General features: G+C 46.0%; 1 protein-coding gene across 1 annotated transcript in view; it reads left to right on the top strand.

Annotated features, from left to right (window-relative positions):
• PDGFC (platelet derived growth factor C) overlaps positions 1–15,024 on the top strand; it is a 761,010-nt gene extending 745,986 nt beyond the window's left edge. Inside the window, exon 6 of the mRNA XM_085641717.1 lies at positions 12,973–15,024. Coding sequence (XP_085497843.1) covers positions 12,973–13,089 — 117 coding nt within the window. The 3' untranslated portion in view covers positions 13,090–15,024. The remainder of the gene's footprint in view (positions 1–12,972) is intronic.
• The last annotated feature ends 1,041 nt before the right edge of the window (positions 15,025–16,065 follow it).

Below are 16,065 nucleotides of genomic sequence, written 5' to 3'. Positions count from 1 at the left end.
CCATCAGGGAGCTTGATGCATGAGCCATCCACCCACAGTTCTCCGTCAGGGTCCGGGAAGGCAGTATCCCGGAGGTCAACCCTACTCTTGGTTTGTTCGTCGGTGATGGTCACGCAATCATGTATAGGGGATGCATTGGGGTCAGGGAGAGGTAGTAGAGTAGCTGGATTCAGAGTGGTGCATCGTTTCAATGTGATATGGGGTGCAAGCAGAGTCAGTTCATAACCAGTCAGTCGTGCGCTAGTCAGGTGTTGAGTCTTGGTTTGGTTCAGGAGGGTATCAACAGCATGGGGTACCAATACTGTGAGGGGGTTCGAGAGCACGATCCCCTCACTTTGCCGGATAGAGACAGCAGCGGCGGCTACTGCTCGAAGGCAGGCGGGCAAAGCTCTGGCTACGGGGTCAAGAGTGGCAGAGAAGTAGGCACAAGGGCGTTGCTTAGGGCCTATGGACTGGGTTAGGACAGACAACGCACATCCCTCCCTTTCGTGGGTGTAGAGGGAGAAAGGTTTAGTGTAGTCTGGGGTTCCTAGGACTGGGGCCGAGCAGAGGGCGTCTCGTAATTCTTTGAAGGAGGATTGGCATTCGGGTGTCCAGGGGAGGGGGAAGGGGGTATCTTTAGCCAGCAGGGAAAGCAGAGGTTTTACGATAAGACTGAAATTTGGCAACCACTGTCGACAAAAGGAGGTGAGGCCCACTAGGGACCGCACTTGCTTCTGAGTTTTGGGAACAGGGGTTTCTAGAATGGTTTGAATTCGGTCAGGGGTAAGTTTCCTCCCGTCTTTGGATAGTAGGTGGCCTAGATACGTTACTTGGGGCTGGCAGAATTGCAATTTCTTTCTGGAGACCTTGTGACCGTTCTCCGCAAGGAAGCGGAGGAGGTGAATGGTGGCTGTGACGGCAAGTGGAGCGGTGTCGGCCGCCAAAAGAATGTCATCGACGTACTGTATCAACACCACCTCATCGGGTAGTTGGACTGCATCCAGTTGCCTCTTGAGGGCTTGGCTGTAAATACTGGGACTCTCAGTGTAGCCTTGGGGTGCCCTGCAGAATCTGTATGAACGGGCTTTTAAAGTGAATCCGAACAGGTAGCGGCTGTCTGGGTGGATGGGGATGGAAAAGAATGCGTTCTTGAGATCAATAACAGTAAAGATGGTGGCAGTGGATGGAATCAGGGTGAGGATGGTGGTGATGTCTGAGACCACGGGGTACTGGGGTATGACTACTTTGTTAACCTCTCGCAAGTCAACAATGAAACGGTAGGCTTTCTCATCCCCCTCGCCTTGCTTCTTTACAATGGGTAGGATAGGGCTGTTGCAAACATTACTCACTACTTCTTCTACCACTCCTGCCTCGACTAGGGACTCGATGATTTCCACCAATGCCTTCTCGCCTTCGGGTGATATCCGATACTGTGGAAGCTTTGGGAGCACTGCGTCCGGTCGGACGGTTATGTGTACCGGGTCGATCACCATGCGCCCTACATCTGAGTCGGTTTTAGCCCATAGATGTGAAGGTAATGTGTCGAGTAGGGACATGTCAGCATCGGTTATAGAGAGCATACGCCGTGTGTGACAGGGTCTGGACAGATCTGGGTTATCGTGTAGGATGACTCGAACTCCGTCTGGGGAGCATCTGATGGTAGCTCGAAAATGTTTTAGCAAATCAAGTCCCATAATAGCATCGGGGGTGTTGGAGGAGAGCAGAAAGGTCGTGTCAGTGGTGTTATCTTCTAAGTCAAAGGAGATTGGTGCTGATAAGGGGTTAGTGGAGGGCGTTCCATCGAAGCCTATTGAGGTTACATGTGAGCCAGACAAGGGTGCCCTAGGGATCAGTCGTTTGGATAACGCACTACGTGTCGCCCCAGTGTCTACCAGGAATGGGGATTTTGTGCCCAAGACCTTAGCAGTGACGTAAGGGCCTTGCTGGTCAACACGGAGTTCGACTGGATCCCTCCCTTGCCCCTGGCGGTCCTATGCGAAGTCATGGGTGCTTTCATAGTCGGACTGCTGACACTGGTTTTGTCGGGGGCGGTCAAAGGTGTTTGGTTTGCCTGGCCTGACGTTGGTTGCGTCGTTCGTGTGCCCTCGTCCCTGTCCTCTGTTTCTGGGGTCATATGCTGTGTCTCTGGGATCCCTATTTTTGTTTAGTTCCAGAAGGACCGGGCACTGGGATTTCCAGTGTCCGAACCCTCTACAGAACGCACATTGGTTCCCATCTAAGTCTCTCCGTCCGTTGTAGGGTGCAGGTGTATGGTCTCTAGGGGGTAGCTTTCTAGGGGCGGTTGGGTGGTAATTCTCTTTCGGGGGTTCCCTTCCTATGGTCACCCCTTGCAACTGTGCTATCATTACCCTCTCCTTCAGTTCCTTTTTCTTCTTCTCTGATGCCCTATCGTTCTCGCTTTTCTGATTTTCGTAGTATTGGGCCATCTGGAGAATCGCTGCGGGTTTGGAGGCTGCCCAGCTACTCTCGCTGGTCTGTAGTTTCTGGGAAATTTCTTGTGTCAGACCCTTCACATAATTCTGGACAAAGAGGTGATGTCCGGTTGCGGTGGTCATGTCTTGGCCACTGTAATCGGAAAACACAGTCTCGAATCGGGAGAAGTATTCAGACACATCCTCCTGGGGTTTCTGGCGGCAAGCCGTTACTATCGACCAATCTACCTTTCTTTCTGGGATTAGAGTCTTCAGTTTTAGTACAATCTTGTCTGGGAGCTCTAATATGGCTTTTGGGGGTTTCTGTCCTGGTTCTCGCTGCTTATCTATGGTATCGAGTTGTACCCAGGTGTATCCGAACGGCTCAGCGTGGTCAACTTTCCGGATTTGTTTCCACACATCAGCCGGCAGACATAGCCCAAAGAACAAGTCGATATCTGCTAAAGTCATAATCGTAGAACCTAAAGCTGTACCCAGTTCAGTGTAGAAGGCAGTCGGGTTCTTTCTTAAGTCGGGTAGAGTTTTTCTAAAGGTCAAAATGTCTTGCCGGTCCCACGGCTGGTAGACCCAGTTATATACAACCCTTCCCTTCGCATCTTGGTGGTTGATGTCATCATGTGTTCCCAGACCTCGTGGGGGGACCCAGTAGGGGGCAGCTTCTTTAATGGGCATCATGGCATCAGCCCTCCCTTCCTGGGGCTTAGTCGCTATGGGGGTTTCTGCTTTGGTGGTCTGTCCATGTTCTTTAAGGTGTCGGTAGACCTCGAGTGTACGAGTGAAGAGGTTCGTAACGTCGCCCTCTCTTTCCTCTCCGATGTCTACCTTCCTATATAGGGCTGCTAAGCCTTCGGGACCTTTATCGTGGTATCTTTCCTCATACGCATTCAGGGCGTGATAACAGAGCCGTACGACGAAGTGTCGTCTGCGGCTGTCGGCATACGAGTTATACACGTCTGTTATATACTCCTCACTTTCTTTTCGCTCCACCAGTGTCCCTACTATCTTATCAATTCCTGCTCGTTCATCCTTTGTTAATCGATTCAGTCTGGTGGACTCTTTCTTTCCCATCTCATGGTCATCTAGCGTTGTAACCGACATTGGGTTCAGTACAAGAGGCTCAGCCGGCGCGGAGGCCGTGAGGACCGAGGCCCCTGTACTGCTTTCGCTCGTGTTCGGGGGTTGTAGGTGTTGCACTACTGACTGGGAGGGTGCATATGGAGGGGGCATGTAAATGATCGGGGGACCTAACAGTAATTCATCATTCGTTCGCTGCTTGGAGGACAACTCAGGGTAGAGCAAAGAAGGGGTCCTAACAGCGTACTGTCCTGATGTTTCGGGTTCCTGTCTTAATTTAGTTTCCCTTCTCTCCTTTATTTCTTCTTCTAACTTTCTAACGGCAAGGTGAGCTGCCTTTCGTAATTCCTTTTCTGCTTTTACTTCTTCCCTCTTTTTCCGTTGCGTTGCTTCTTTGCGCCACATGCCAATACTGTCAAGCATAGTAGGCGTCGTCTTATTGCTACGCAGAGCTATTTCTAGCGCTTCTATCTTATGGTCGTCGAAGGATCCCATCAGTGGCCACTGACTCTCGGGGTCCTTCTTTGTATATTTATGCCATAGCTTGGTATAAGCTACGGCGACTAGTCCATATTTAGTGAACATGTCCTTATTAGGGGTGCCCTCCAGTGGAGCCGGATGGTTCACCTCTAATAAGCGGTCCGGGCAGAACCAACTACCAATCAGTGGGGAGAAGATAGGCATGACGGGTTTCAACGGGGACAAAAGTCAGCACTACCTATCTTTTCACTGCTTGCAAAGACTAGACAGAATATCTCTATTCTTCGTTATTTGCAAGCAGAGAATACCTCCAAAGAACCAATATCGAACAACTAGTGTTCGGACAATCAATCAATCAATCAATCAATTGGAGATAAAGATAGGCATGACGGGTTTCAACGGGGACAAAAGTCAGCATTACCTACCCTTCACTATTTGCAAAGACTAGACAGAATATTCCTATTCTACGTTATTTGCAAACAGAGAATATCTCAAAAAGCACTATTCTCCAAAACAATCAATGTTCGGACAATCAATCAATGGGGAGATAAAGATAGGCACGACGGGTTTCAACGGGGACAAAGGTCTGCGTTACCTACCCTTCACTATCTGCAAAGGGAGAGAGAGAGAGTATTTCTACTCCTCCCCGTTTGTAGACAGCGAATATCTCAAAGAGAACAATCAATGAGCACAATCAATGAGCAATACTAGTATTTCCAAAGCTTTAAACAATCAATCAATTATTTCGCATTTTGTCGTGTATCACGACCTTACCCGGACCGCGTGGACAGTTTCTCGTCTTCCGCCTCCAGCGCCCGATCGTCCTCTACTCTCCGTATTTGCCGCGGCACTCCTGATGGTTCCCAGTCAGGACCGTAGATCACTCGAGAGAGGTCTGCTCGGAACCAGTGAAGTTCGGATGATCGGCTGCCAGACGAGGGTCTATTGGGCAGGAGCTCTCCCGATCGTTGCAGTCGTTCACTCTGTCGTCGGGACCTCTCCCACTGGATCCACGTGTCGCTGATGGGCCCCACGTTTGGGACGCCAATTGTTAAATGGTAGCGGCAGTTTCAGTCGATAACCTTTCAAGTATTTGCCCGGCGGTAATCGCCTCTTATACCACTCGATAATTTACCAATGAAAGAGGCAGGCGCCGGAGACTGGAAGGCAGGAAACAAAGTTTTATTCCGTCGGAGCAGAACACATCAGATCAGACAGCAAGGTATCGTCACGAGGTGCTCTAACCGCATCTCTGAGACCTGGTCTCTTATACACCGGTTTATTGCTTTATTACATATAGTACATTCTTGAGATTCTCTTGATGCCTGAAAGAACATCCCCTGAAGCCCCGGCTCAGATCCGATCCCACACATAGTTACAGTAGAGGTTCCCACCCTACCCGCAGTGGGAGATGGCTATCGCGCAGCAGGGAATTCCGCTAATTCCCGGGGGTGTGTGCAACCGGCCGGGTCTCAGGGGGTAGGGGCTTTGATCTACTGTAATCCCTTTGATGCGGGGTGTTTCCCTTACAGTAGGGGCAATAAACTGCATCCGCAGGGCTAGGTGATGACCTGGGACCAGTTCGGACAATGGGGCGCAGAGGAAGGGGGTTATCAAAGGAGAGGCATGACCATGTATGGGATGTCGGTCGGATGTGGTTCCGTTGCAGGGTCGCGCAGAAGGAGAGGGTTTATGGCCTGTATGAGAGAGCGGGGGTGGCCGGCGCGCGGGGGATGCTCGCAGCGCCGGGGGAAAGCGCTGGCGATCGAGAGTGAGCGGGGAGAGAGAGTGGGGTGCCTAAAATGGCGGCCGTGCATTTGCTATGCGTGGCGCTGGGGAGAGGCAAGATGGCGCAGATAATGTTCAGTTTGCACGCTAAATTTCCACACTGGCGCTTTCTGAACCTGCCCAGTATGCTGCCTGACTCGTTGGGCTGGGGGTCCCCCACAGCTGGGTGAATGAGCCTCATTAAGGATTCCCCTGCAGGCAGTGGCTACAGATCAGTGTGGGGTGAGGCCGGGCTGGTTTGTCAGCGGCCTGCCGCAGTGGAGTCGGGACCCTTGCGCTGCGGCGCTGCTGCCAATTGGGCACATGGGGGGATGCCTGCACTGCATTCTTGAGGTACAGCCCACACCTACACAACTGCTAATTGGAAGAAGTAACGGCGGCGTTACTGCTTGGAAGTACGATCATGCCTTCCACATTTAAGGGTCTGGCCCTGTGTTTCACTCCCTTTGTTGCCGCCCTTGGGCCTGCTGACGCGGTACACCGTAACTGATCCTGCCCCTGCCTACTTGGCCCTTTGTGTTGCGATGGGTGTGTCCTAGCCCACCGCTGCGGTGTACGTAGAGGGCAGATGTTAGAGGGCTTTGCCACAGGCATTGTGTGGAACTTGGTCTGCAGGGTAGAGTCTGTGCCTCGACGGTTGCCTAAAGTTACTATGGCAGCATAGCCCTGGTCATTTGTGGTCTGCGCATTGGCCCCCCTACTGGGCTGTGAAATCTATGTAGGCGCACTGCCTGCTCGGGGCCCTCACTTTGGTGGCTCCCTCCCCTTGAATCTCAGGGTCACCCGTCCCTTCTGGCCCTGCTCTCCTGCTGCCCATTGGACTGGCGTGGCCAGACAAACGGAGCGACACCACAACATGTCTAAAGAAAAAACTTCAGGCTCTTCAGCCCTACAGAGCACCCTGGACAAGTTTACTGGCACGACTGCTCAGCCGCCTGCACTGGGTGAGGCACAGACGAATATGCCAGACAACGCCGCTATTTTGGTCGCTATCACGCAGTCCTGCGACATACTCAAGGCTAAGATTGGGGCGGTAGGTTCTGATGTGATACTCATCAGATAAGACCTCCGCTGCGCTGTACAGCGCATCACAGAAACCGAGTCCAGGATATCCACAGCAGAGGACTCGATCACAACCCTCCAGAAGAGGGTCTCGGCCTTAGAGTCCATCACCAAGGGGCTGGCAACGCGGGAAGAGGACACGGAGGGATGCTCCTGCCGCAATAATCTATGGAGGGGTGCGTAGGTAGAGTTGTGGCTGACTTTCTGGCCAAATGGCTGGCAGACTGGCTTCCTCCTGGTCTTCTGTCTTCCTGCTTTGTCATTGAAAGGGCACATCAAGCCTTGTCACAGAAGCCGCCGCCGGGCGCATAGCCCAGACCAGACTGAGGAATCATAAGGTCCAATATTCTTTGCTATTCTCGGCCAGACTATGGATATCGTATGATGAGCGGACATACTTTTTTGACTCCCCTGAAGAGGTCTTTGCGTGGACCGTTGAACATGTCAAGCTTCGGCCGCACACTCCGCCCAGACTCGACTCTGACTCTTCTTCAAGCATGCCGAACCGGGAGCGATCTCAGGCCCCGGGCGAACAGTGCCGACGATCTTTATCGAAGAAACGCTCCAAAACACGCAATAAATCACATGTATGACCACATTGTTTGACATGAGAAGCTTCTCTCCGTTTGGGACAAACCTTCTTTTGGATTTATAACGGCTCGTCCAAGCCGTGGAGAAGCCCCGCCGCACAACAGCGGACCCAGGTGACATGAAGAGAATGAAACATTGCCGCCGTAATGGGAGGTATTTTGCAACTTGCATGCAAAAGAGAAGCAGTCTCGGTGATGCGAGCCTGAACATCGACCCACTGTAGTTATTTTATCGAGTATATGCAGATTAATGAGACGTGCTCACAGAGCAATACCAACCGCTGAACTACATTAACCAGAAGGCAAAGCGGGCCACGCCTACATAGGCGATGAAGTACCTTATAAAGAAATAAAGACTGTCTCACTGTGATCAACGCCATTGAAGAAGGGAGACTTTAACCCGAAACGCGTCTGGCGTCACTGCTGGTGCTCCGGTTCTCATTTTGCTAGTCTGCTGCTGCAAGTAAATCGATGCAAACAATACTTACCTGTGTTGGCTCTCCGTTTGGGACAAACCTTCTTTTGGATTTATAACGGCTCGTCCAAGCCGTGGAGAAGCCCCGCCGCACAACAGCAGACCCAGGTGACATGAAGAGAATGAAACATTGCCGCCGTAATGGGAGGTATTTTGCAACTTGCATGCAAAAGAGAAGCAGTCTCGGTGATGCGAGCCTGAACATCGACCCACTGTGGTTATTTTATCGAGTATATGCAGATTAATGAGACGTGCTCACAGAGCAATACCAACCGCTGAACTACATTAACCAGAAGGCAAAGCGGGCCACGCCTACATAGGCGATGAAGTACCTTATAAAGAAATAAAGACTGTCTCACTGTGATCAACGCCATTGAAGAAGGGAGACTTTAACCCGAAACGCGTCTGGCGTCACTGCTGGTGCTCCGGTTCTCATTTTGCTAGTCTGCTGCTGCAAGTAAATCGATGCAAACCATACTTACCTGTGTTGGCTCTCCGACAAACCTTCTTTTGGATCTATATATATATATATATATATATATATATATATATATATATATATATGTATATATATATATATATATATATATATACATATATATACACAGTCCACAAATATCGGTGCAATAAATCGGGCTGTCGTGGGCGGTCCGAGGTAGGATACCGACACTCCACAACTCTCCACCAATCCAGGAAGAAACTCAGACGCTCAGAATGCTGCAAATAATTTTAATAGCAGGGTAAAAAACGACCCGTTTCAGCATTATGCCTTGTTCACGCTCGTATGTATACACATTCACCATGTTTAAATACAGTTCCTGGTTACATGTACAAAAAACGAACTTATCATATCAATGCCTCCACACCATTGTTACTATGGCGGCCATCTTGGAAAGGTACAGATATCCTCATTGCTAATCCATTTAACATCCTTAGTGCAATAAATAACAACAAAAGAATCAAATACTCTTGCGAACTAAATTCGAGTGTCATCATGAATACGAGTCCACAATTTGAACCGCTTGTTACATATGATGTTATAAATGTACGAATAAAGATCGCATGATGCCCAATTTTGCTTCTAACAAAGTCATACAGCTCAAGCTAGATTGATATGATATATGTATGGACAATAGCCTTCTATATGCCTGCGCTGTCATTCGGTATACACCATCCAAATATATTCACTGGTACGTGATGAGGCAAATTATCTAAGCGGATGTCAGTGTCAGCGAGTAATAAAGATACACTATTCAATCTTAGTGACTTAACCTTATTCCCAAGTGGGTTATGGCATAAAAACGATATATCCACATACATTTGCATTTATTGCCCCAGTGGGCATATTACACATATTTTCGTATTCTTTCAATAAACAGAATGAAATTTTCTCAATAAATACGGGCATCCATATGCGATCCAGTAGGTCAATTCCATTCATCAACGTAACTTCTCACACTGTAATAGGACAGTAACAAGAGAAGTGCAAACCTAGGAGAAAGTATATGTTAAAATTAATATTATAAACAAACTGCGGACCAATGTTCTTAGTGAACACTTAATCATATAAATGAATTGCCAATTCCTCACTTAGGTTCAACCCCTTTGGTGTCAAACTTTCCAAATCGATAATGTACTTCGATTCCAATTTTCTCAAGGACAGCTCTCTATTGCCTCCTCTCAAACTCAGATTCACATTTGTCAATAACCACCATGCGTACTAGTGTGTCATCTTGCATGTGGCTCTCAAAAAAGTGCCGAGCTATGTGGCTGTTATTGTTTCTAATAGCCCGCAGATGTTCCAATACTCGCTTTTTTGCTTGATGTTTGGTGCTGCCCACATCCCATCTGTTACATGGGCACATCAAAACATATACACAATATGTTGTATGGCATGTGAGACTCTTCTTAATTCTGAACTCCCTCTTGGGGTTGGGTACTGTCAATGTGTCACAATCTATGCTCCCTCTGCATGTTTTACATTTGTGACAACATCTGAAGCCTGGTCTCCCTCTGAATTTGTCGGATTCAGTGACATAATTCTGACTGAGCGCATCTCGAAGTGAGCGACCTTTTCTGAATGTAATCTGAGGATTATACCCCACATTTTTCTTGAGATGTTCATCAGTCAGAAGTACATGCCAATGTTTTTTGAAAATTTTACGTACCTCATTGGCCTGGCCAGAAAATGTTGTAATGAATCTAATACAATCACTACTCTCATCTTCTTTCTTAGAGTACAGCAATTCATTTCTAGATTTCTTTTCTACTCTACAAATAGCATCCTGGATATTCTTTTTACTGTATCCCCTGTCCTTAAACTTTTGACACATGATAGTCACTTCACATTTGTAATCCATATCAGTGCTGCAGTTCCTTTTTGCACGTAACAGTTCCCCATAAGGGATACTGTATACTAAGTTGCGGGGATGGCTACTGCTAGCATTGAGGATGCTATTTCCTGCAGTCTCTTTCCTGAATAGTTTGGTCGTCAAGATATTGTCTTTGACTTCCAAACACACATCCAAAAATTCCATTAGTTTCTTACTGATATGTTCAGTAAACCTCAAATTGAGATTGTTGATGTTCAATTTCTCAATAAAGACTCTAGCGTCCGAGTTTCTTCCTGGATTGGTGGAGAGTTGTGGAGTGCATATACATATATATATATATATATATATATATATATATATATATATATATATATATATATATATATATATATATATATATATATCTGTATATGACTGGATCCTGGCTATGAGGATAGAGCAGAGCTTAAATTAACGATATGAATTAGAACGTGGAAGCTATCTTGGGCCCCAGCATGACTTAATTATGCTAATAATATTTGTCCCTATTGCAAATCTACTTTTTTAAGTGCTATTTATGAAAAGGATTTTGTTTGAGTATTTTTAGTAACTCCAAATAGTCATAGACTAAGATAAATCAGTTTTCCTCGGGCTGTGTAGTGCCTTTGTCTAGGATACAGAAACTGCGATCCAGGCCACCATTAGTCAGTCAGCCACAAAAACTTTATTCGGCTAATTGCGGCCATAAAAGCACAGATGATAAAAACATGACATAAATTAATTGAACAATATTACAAAATTCAGGGTACATCCAGGGGTAATGCAGTAATTTTCAATTATTTCATTAATTCTAACACACCTGATATTTCTTCGCACATTAGTGATATGATTCTTAATAACTACACTTTGGAAATCAGATAAATTTCACCTTTTTTCAGAATAGCGCCAAACGATGTATCCTCTGTTAGTGTAATAATTTTTCCAATCAATTAATCAATCAATCATTTGTAAATCTCACTACATACCCGCAAGGGTCTCAAGGCGCTGGGGGGGGGGCGCCACTGATCGAACAGCCAGGTCTTGAGTATCCTCCTGAAGGTCAGCAGGTCTTGGGTCTGTCGTAGGCTCAGTGGGAGGGTGTCCCATGTCTTGGTGGCGAGGTGGGAGAAGGATCTCCTGCCGGTGGTTGTTCTTCGGATGCACGGGACGGTGGCTAGTGAGAGGTCGGCGGAGCGGAGCTGGTGTTTGAGGATGTAGAAGGAGAGCCGTCTGTTGAGGTAGGCTGGGCCGGTCTTGTGGAGTGCTTTGTGTGCGTGGATGAGGAGCTTGAAGGATATCCTCTTGTTGACCGCGAGCCAGTGCAGGCTTCTCAAGTAGGGGGTGATGTGGCCGTGTCGTGGTACGTCGTGAATGCGTTGTAGTCATTTGATGAGCTTGGTTGGGGCTCCCGCGTAGAGGGCGTTTCCGTAATCGAGTCTGCTGCTGACGAGGGCCTGGGTGACTGTCTTTCTTGTATCTGCCAGGATCCATCTGTTGATCTTGCAGAGCATGCGGAGGGTGTTGAAGCAGGAGGAGGAGACAGCGTTGACTTGCTTGGTCATTGAGAGCGTTGAGTCGAGGATGATTCCCAGGTTGCGTGCTTGGTCGGTGGGTGTCGGGGCTGCCCCCAGTGCCATCGGCCACCAGGAGTCGTCCCAGGCTGAAGGGTTGGAGCCGAGGATGAGGACCTCCGTCTTGTCCGAGTTCAGCTTCAGACGGCTGATCTTCATCCAGTCGGCGACGGCCTTCATTCCTTCATGGAGGTTGGCTTTGGCGGTGATGGGGTCCTTGGTGGGGGAGAGGATCAGCTGAGTGTCGTCGGCGTAGGAGATTATTTTGAGGTCGTGCTGTCGGGCGACGTGTGCGAGCGGGGCCATGTAAATGTTGAACAGTGTTGGGCTGAGGGAGGATCCCTGGGGTACGCCGCAGATGATCTCGGAGGCTTTGGAACGGAATGGGGGGAGGTGGACGCTCTGGGTTCTGCCGGAAAGGAAGGAGGTGGTTTATTCCAGAGCCTTGTCTCGGATCCCTGCAGCATGGAGCCGTGTGCGTAGTGTGCGGTGGCAGACGGTGTCGAAGGCAGCGGAGACGTCTAGGAGGATGAGTGCTGCGGTCTCACCGTTGTCCAGCAGGGTCCTGATGTCGTCGGTGGCGGTGATGAGGGCACTCTCGGTGCTGTGGTTGCTGCAGAACCCTGACTGGGAAGGGTCCAGGATTCTGTTTTCTTCGAGGTATCGGGTTAGCTGTCTGTTGACGATTTTCTCGATGACCTTGGCCGGGAAGGGGAGCAGAGAGATAGGCCGGAAGTTCTTGAGGTCTCTTGGGTCTGCCAATGTCACAACCATGGATACAATGACAGCCTAATATGGGATGTATCATCCACAAGAAAGAACACCTTCTTCACTCCCAACATGGTGCCATCCTAACCAGTTACCCCGCTAAATATTAACCCACATTGGAATGTGCTCCCTTCCCAACCTGACCATTGTCCATCTAGTTTGAATCCATTTTTGAACTTTACAAGTACGCACATAAACAGGTACAATTATGAAAACTACAACATAAAATATATTGGTGTGTTTAATAAAGAAAACTAGCCATATCTGGTAATGGTTTCTCATGGAATATTTTGTAAAGTTCTGTATTGCATTTCGTATCTATTAGTGAAGAAGTGTCTTATTATAATAGCTGTTATTTGTTGTCTTGTCATTTTTTAGGTTCTTCAGCTGAAGCATAGGAGTGGGACTAAAGGCTTGCATAAATCGCTGACAGATGTTCCCCTGGAACACCATGAGCAATGTGACTGTGTTTGCAAAGGGAATACAGAAGGCTAGACGGCATTCGCTGTCTGTACAATGCACAGTCAATTTCCCACTCTTTCACAACTGGTCCTTGTTCATTATGTTCCGGCTTAATCTCATTCGATGTGGGTACGTGACACCGCTCGGAGCTGAAGTGAGTTCAAGAGAAGAGACACTATGTGCCTATATGTCCAGTTTGGTTTACACCGTGCAGCATAATGTGACTGTTCTCCTGGAGGCATTACCACAGACAATACCAAGAATAAAACTGTTGTTACTGTCTATATGGAGAAATGATTGCTGGACTACTTCTTGAACATCATCACGGTGTACCTGCAATGAGAATGATGCCACAAAAGTGGTACGAAGACTTTTCTTGTAAAAATAAAAACAAAGTAGTCTTAAGACCTTGAGCTTCGTGCCAATATGCAAGAAGGATTTAAACACATTCATGCCAGTCACGAATGAACTGGAATTTGGTCTGTGTTTTTTCATCCTGAAAGTCACATCCATGTTTCTTTGCCTTTAGGTCACACAAGCTGACCGGACCAAGATAGCAATTTGTGGGACAAACGGCAACCCTGTCCTCCCATAAAGCATGCAAACTGTCTTTTTTTTAAATAGTGTACATTTTATACTCATTCATTTTGAAAATATAACTATTTGCTTTTCTAATCTTGTTGAATATATCTATTTTTACCAAAGGTATTTAATATTCTATCTTTTATTACATTTTAGATCAGCTTTTTCTAGTTTTTATTACATTTTGCAGAGTGCATTTGTATGAGGAGAAAAATGGTTGAAAAGATAGGTAGTCAGTATTTGTATATGGTGCTAAATTATGTCATAATTGTCATGTCCAGGTGTTTACATTTGGAGACTATATTTACTTACATGAAGAAATAGCCGCAGAAAATAAGGCTCAAAGTCTTAAACGTCCCTCAAAAATGATATCACATCCTCTACAGTTTCACTTTAGACTATCTGCTCGGTCCTATGTTCTTCCTTTCATCAGCCGCCTTGACATATTCTCTGATAGCCTAGGCTTAGATTTTGAAATCTCTCAGTTACCTAGTATTGATGGCTATAATCAAAATCAATTTCTTGAAGCCACTTGCATACTACGTGGTCTTAAGAAGCCATGGTATTTGTTATTTATTTTTCATATTCACATTCCTGTAGCTTTAGAAACCCTAATCAAAGGCTAAAGTGTTCAAAAGTTATACGTATTTGATATATATATGTGTGTGTGTATATATATATATATCTATATATATATATATATATATATATAGTCTCTAAATGCATTATTTCTTTGTGTAAACACTTTCATTGGAAATCCCAAAAGCGATGGCAATTCATTTTAATGGTGAGTGCTGAATTCATTTTGGTAATTAACCACAATACAACTATTCATACAGTGCATGAGGGTTTCTGCAAATGATCTATAGAACAGTAAAGTCACCTTTAATTTGTTTTGGCTGCAAGATGACCACTAATGGTAGAAAGCCTTTTTGGAAGCTATTGACTACTAAGTGCTCGCTTCAAATATCCTGCCTGACCTAAGTGCATCTACTATGGAATTAATAGAGGTCCGAATTTTCTAGAACCAGGTATATGTCAAGCACTCCTTGTTGCACATACTGGAGGTATGCAAATCTTATAACTTCACTTTCTAATCCACACGCCTTACGAAATTCAAATTTAAAAGATGTGTGATAGGCCCATGAAATTGCAGATTATTTTTTGATTTTAAAAAAACAAACCAAATTAGCCTCTTTTTCGTTGTATGCTAGAGTCTATTTACCAGGTGACCTTTAAAAGGAAGCTATTCACTACCAATATGAGGATTCATACAGGCTGTTATGTTACAGGAGATTCACTTGTTTTTCCCATGTATATATTAGACAATGCACTTAACCCAATTTGGTAAATTGGAAGGAAACAATAAAATATTGTGCTTGTAAATTGCGTTGGCATCCTGATTTGTGTGATAGTTGTCTGAGCCTTGCCATTTTGATATTCAGAAGAGGCCCCGAACTCGCAAGCACGATGGGCCCGTTTCATAAAGGTAAAGTGTGACGAAAGTCTAACCTTAGGACTTTTGGTATTCACAAAGGGCCTTTACAAGTGGTAAATGCCCTTTGTGAATACCAAAAGTTGAACTTTACAACTTTCAGTATTCACAAAGGGCAAATGCTCTTTGTGAATACCGAAAGTCGTAAAGTTGGACTTTCGTCTCACTTTACCCTCGTGAATCGGGCCCTAAGTATTTAATGTTCTGAACAAAAGTGTAATTGAGTTTATCATACACAAAGGTGTTATTTATAATAGCTGCTATGGAGAGTACTGTGGTTTCAAAATGAGCAACCAATAAGTAAATCATCTACTTTCAAATTAATTGAATGAAAATACAAATCAATCAAATCTTTGTGAGTATATTGAATACTCAGGCAGATTTCTCAATTCAGCAGTGTACCAAGTCTAGCCCTCCCAGTGGAAGACACATTCAAATGTGTAGGGTAGATTTACACCAACAATAATTTGAGGCATTAGGCGAAAGAAGAAAAGAGACATTGGTTGATGGTTAAGTCGGTAAAGTGTGAACAGGATGTTTTAACAGCAGGACTGTCCAAACATCTTACAGTGCCCTCCCATTGTATCAGGGCAACAGGTGAAACTCGGAAATGATAAGTGTGTGCTCTATCAGTGAGTGGAAACTGAGTAACAAAAGTGACACGTAGCTCAGACAACTGTAGCTATGTAGGTGTCAAAGTTGAAATCGTATATTAGTTCAGAAACTTCTTATATTTATTAGTGCTTGCAACTGCAATTCAAAAATAATATGTAACTGGGTTCATTCTGAAAACTTTTCATGTCTTGATTTGCATACAATATCTGAAGCACCAAAGAAACCCGCGAGACCATCACCACTTTTGATTGTATGACAGAATATTGTACACCAAAGTATCATCTGACAAAAATATTGTGTCCTAATTATTGTTTGAA

This window comes from Triturus cristatus, chromosome 2_2 (genome assembly GCF_964204655.1).
Source record: "Triturus cristatus chromosome 2_2, aTriCri1.1, whole genome shotgun sequence".
NCBI lineage: Eukaryota > Metazoa > Chordata > Amphibia > Caudata > Salamandridae > Triturus > Triturus cristatus.
Note: the sequence above shows the minus strand (reverse complement) of the source record. Positions and strands in the feature narration are given on the sequence as shown.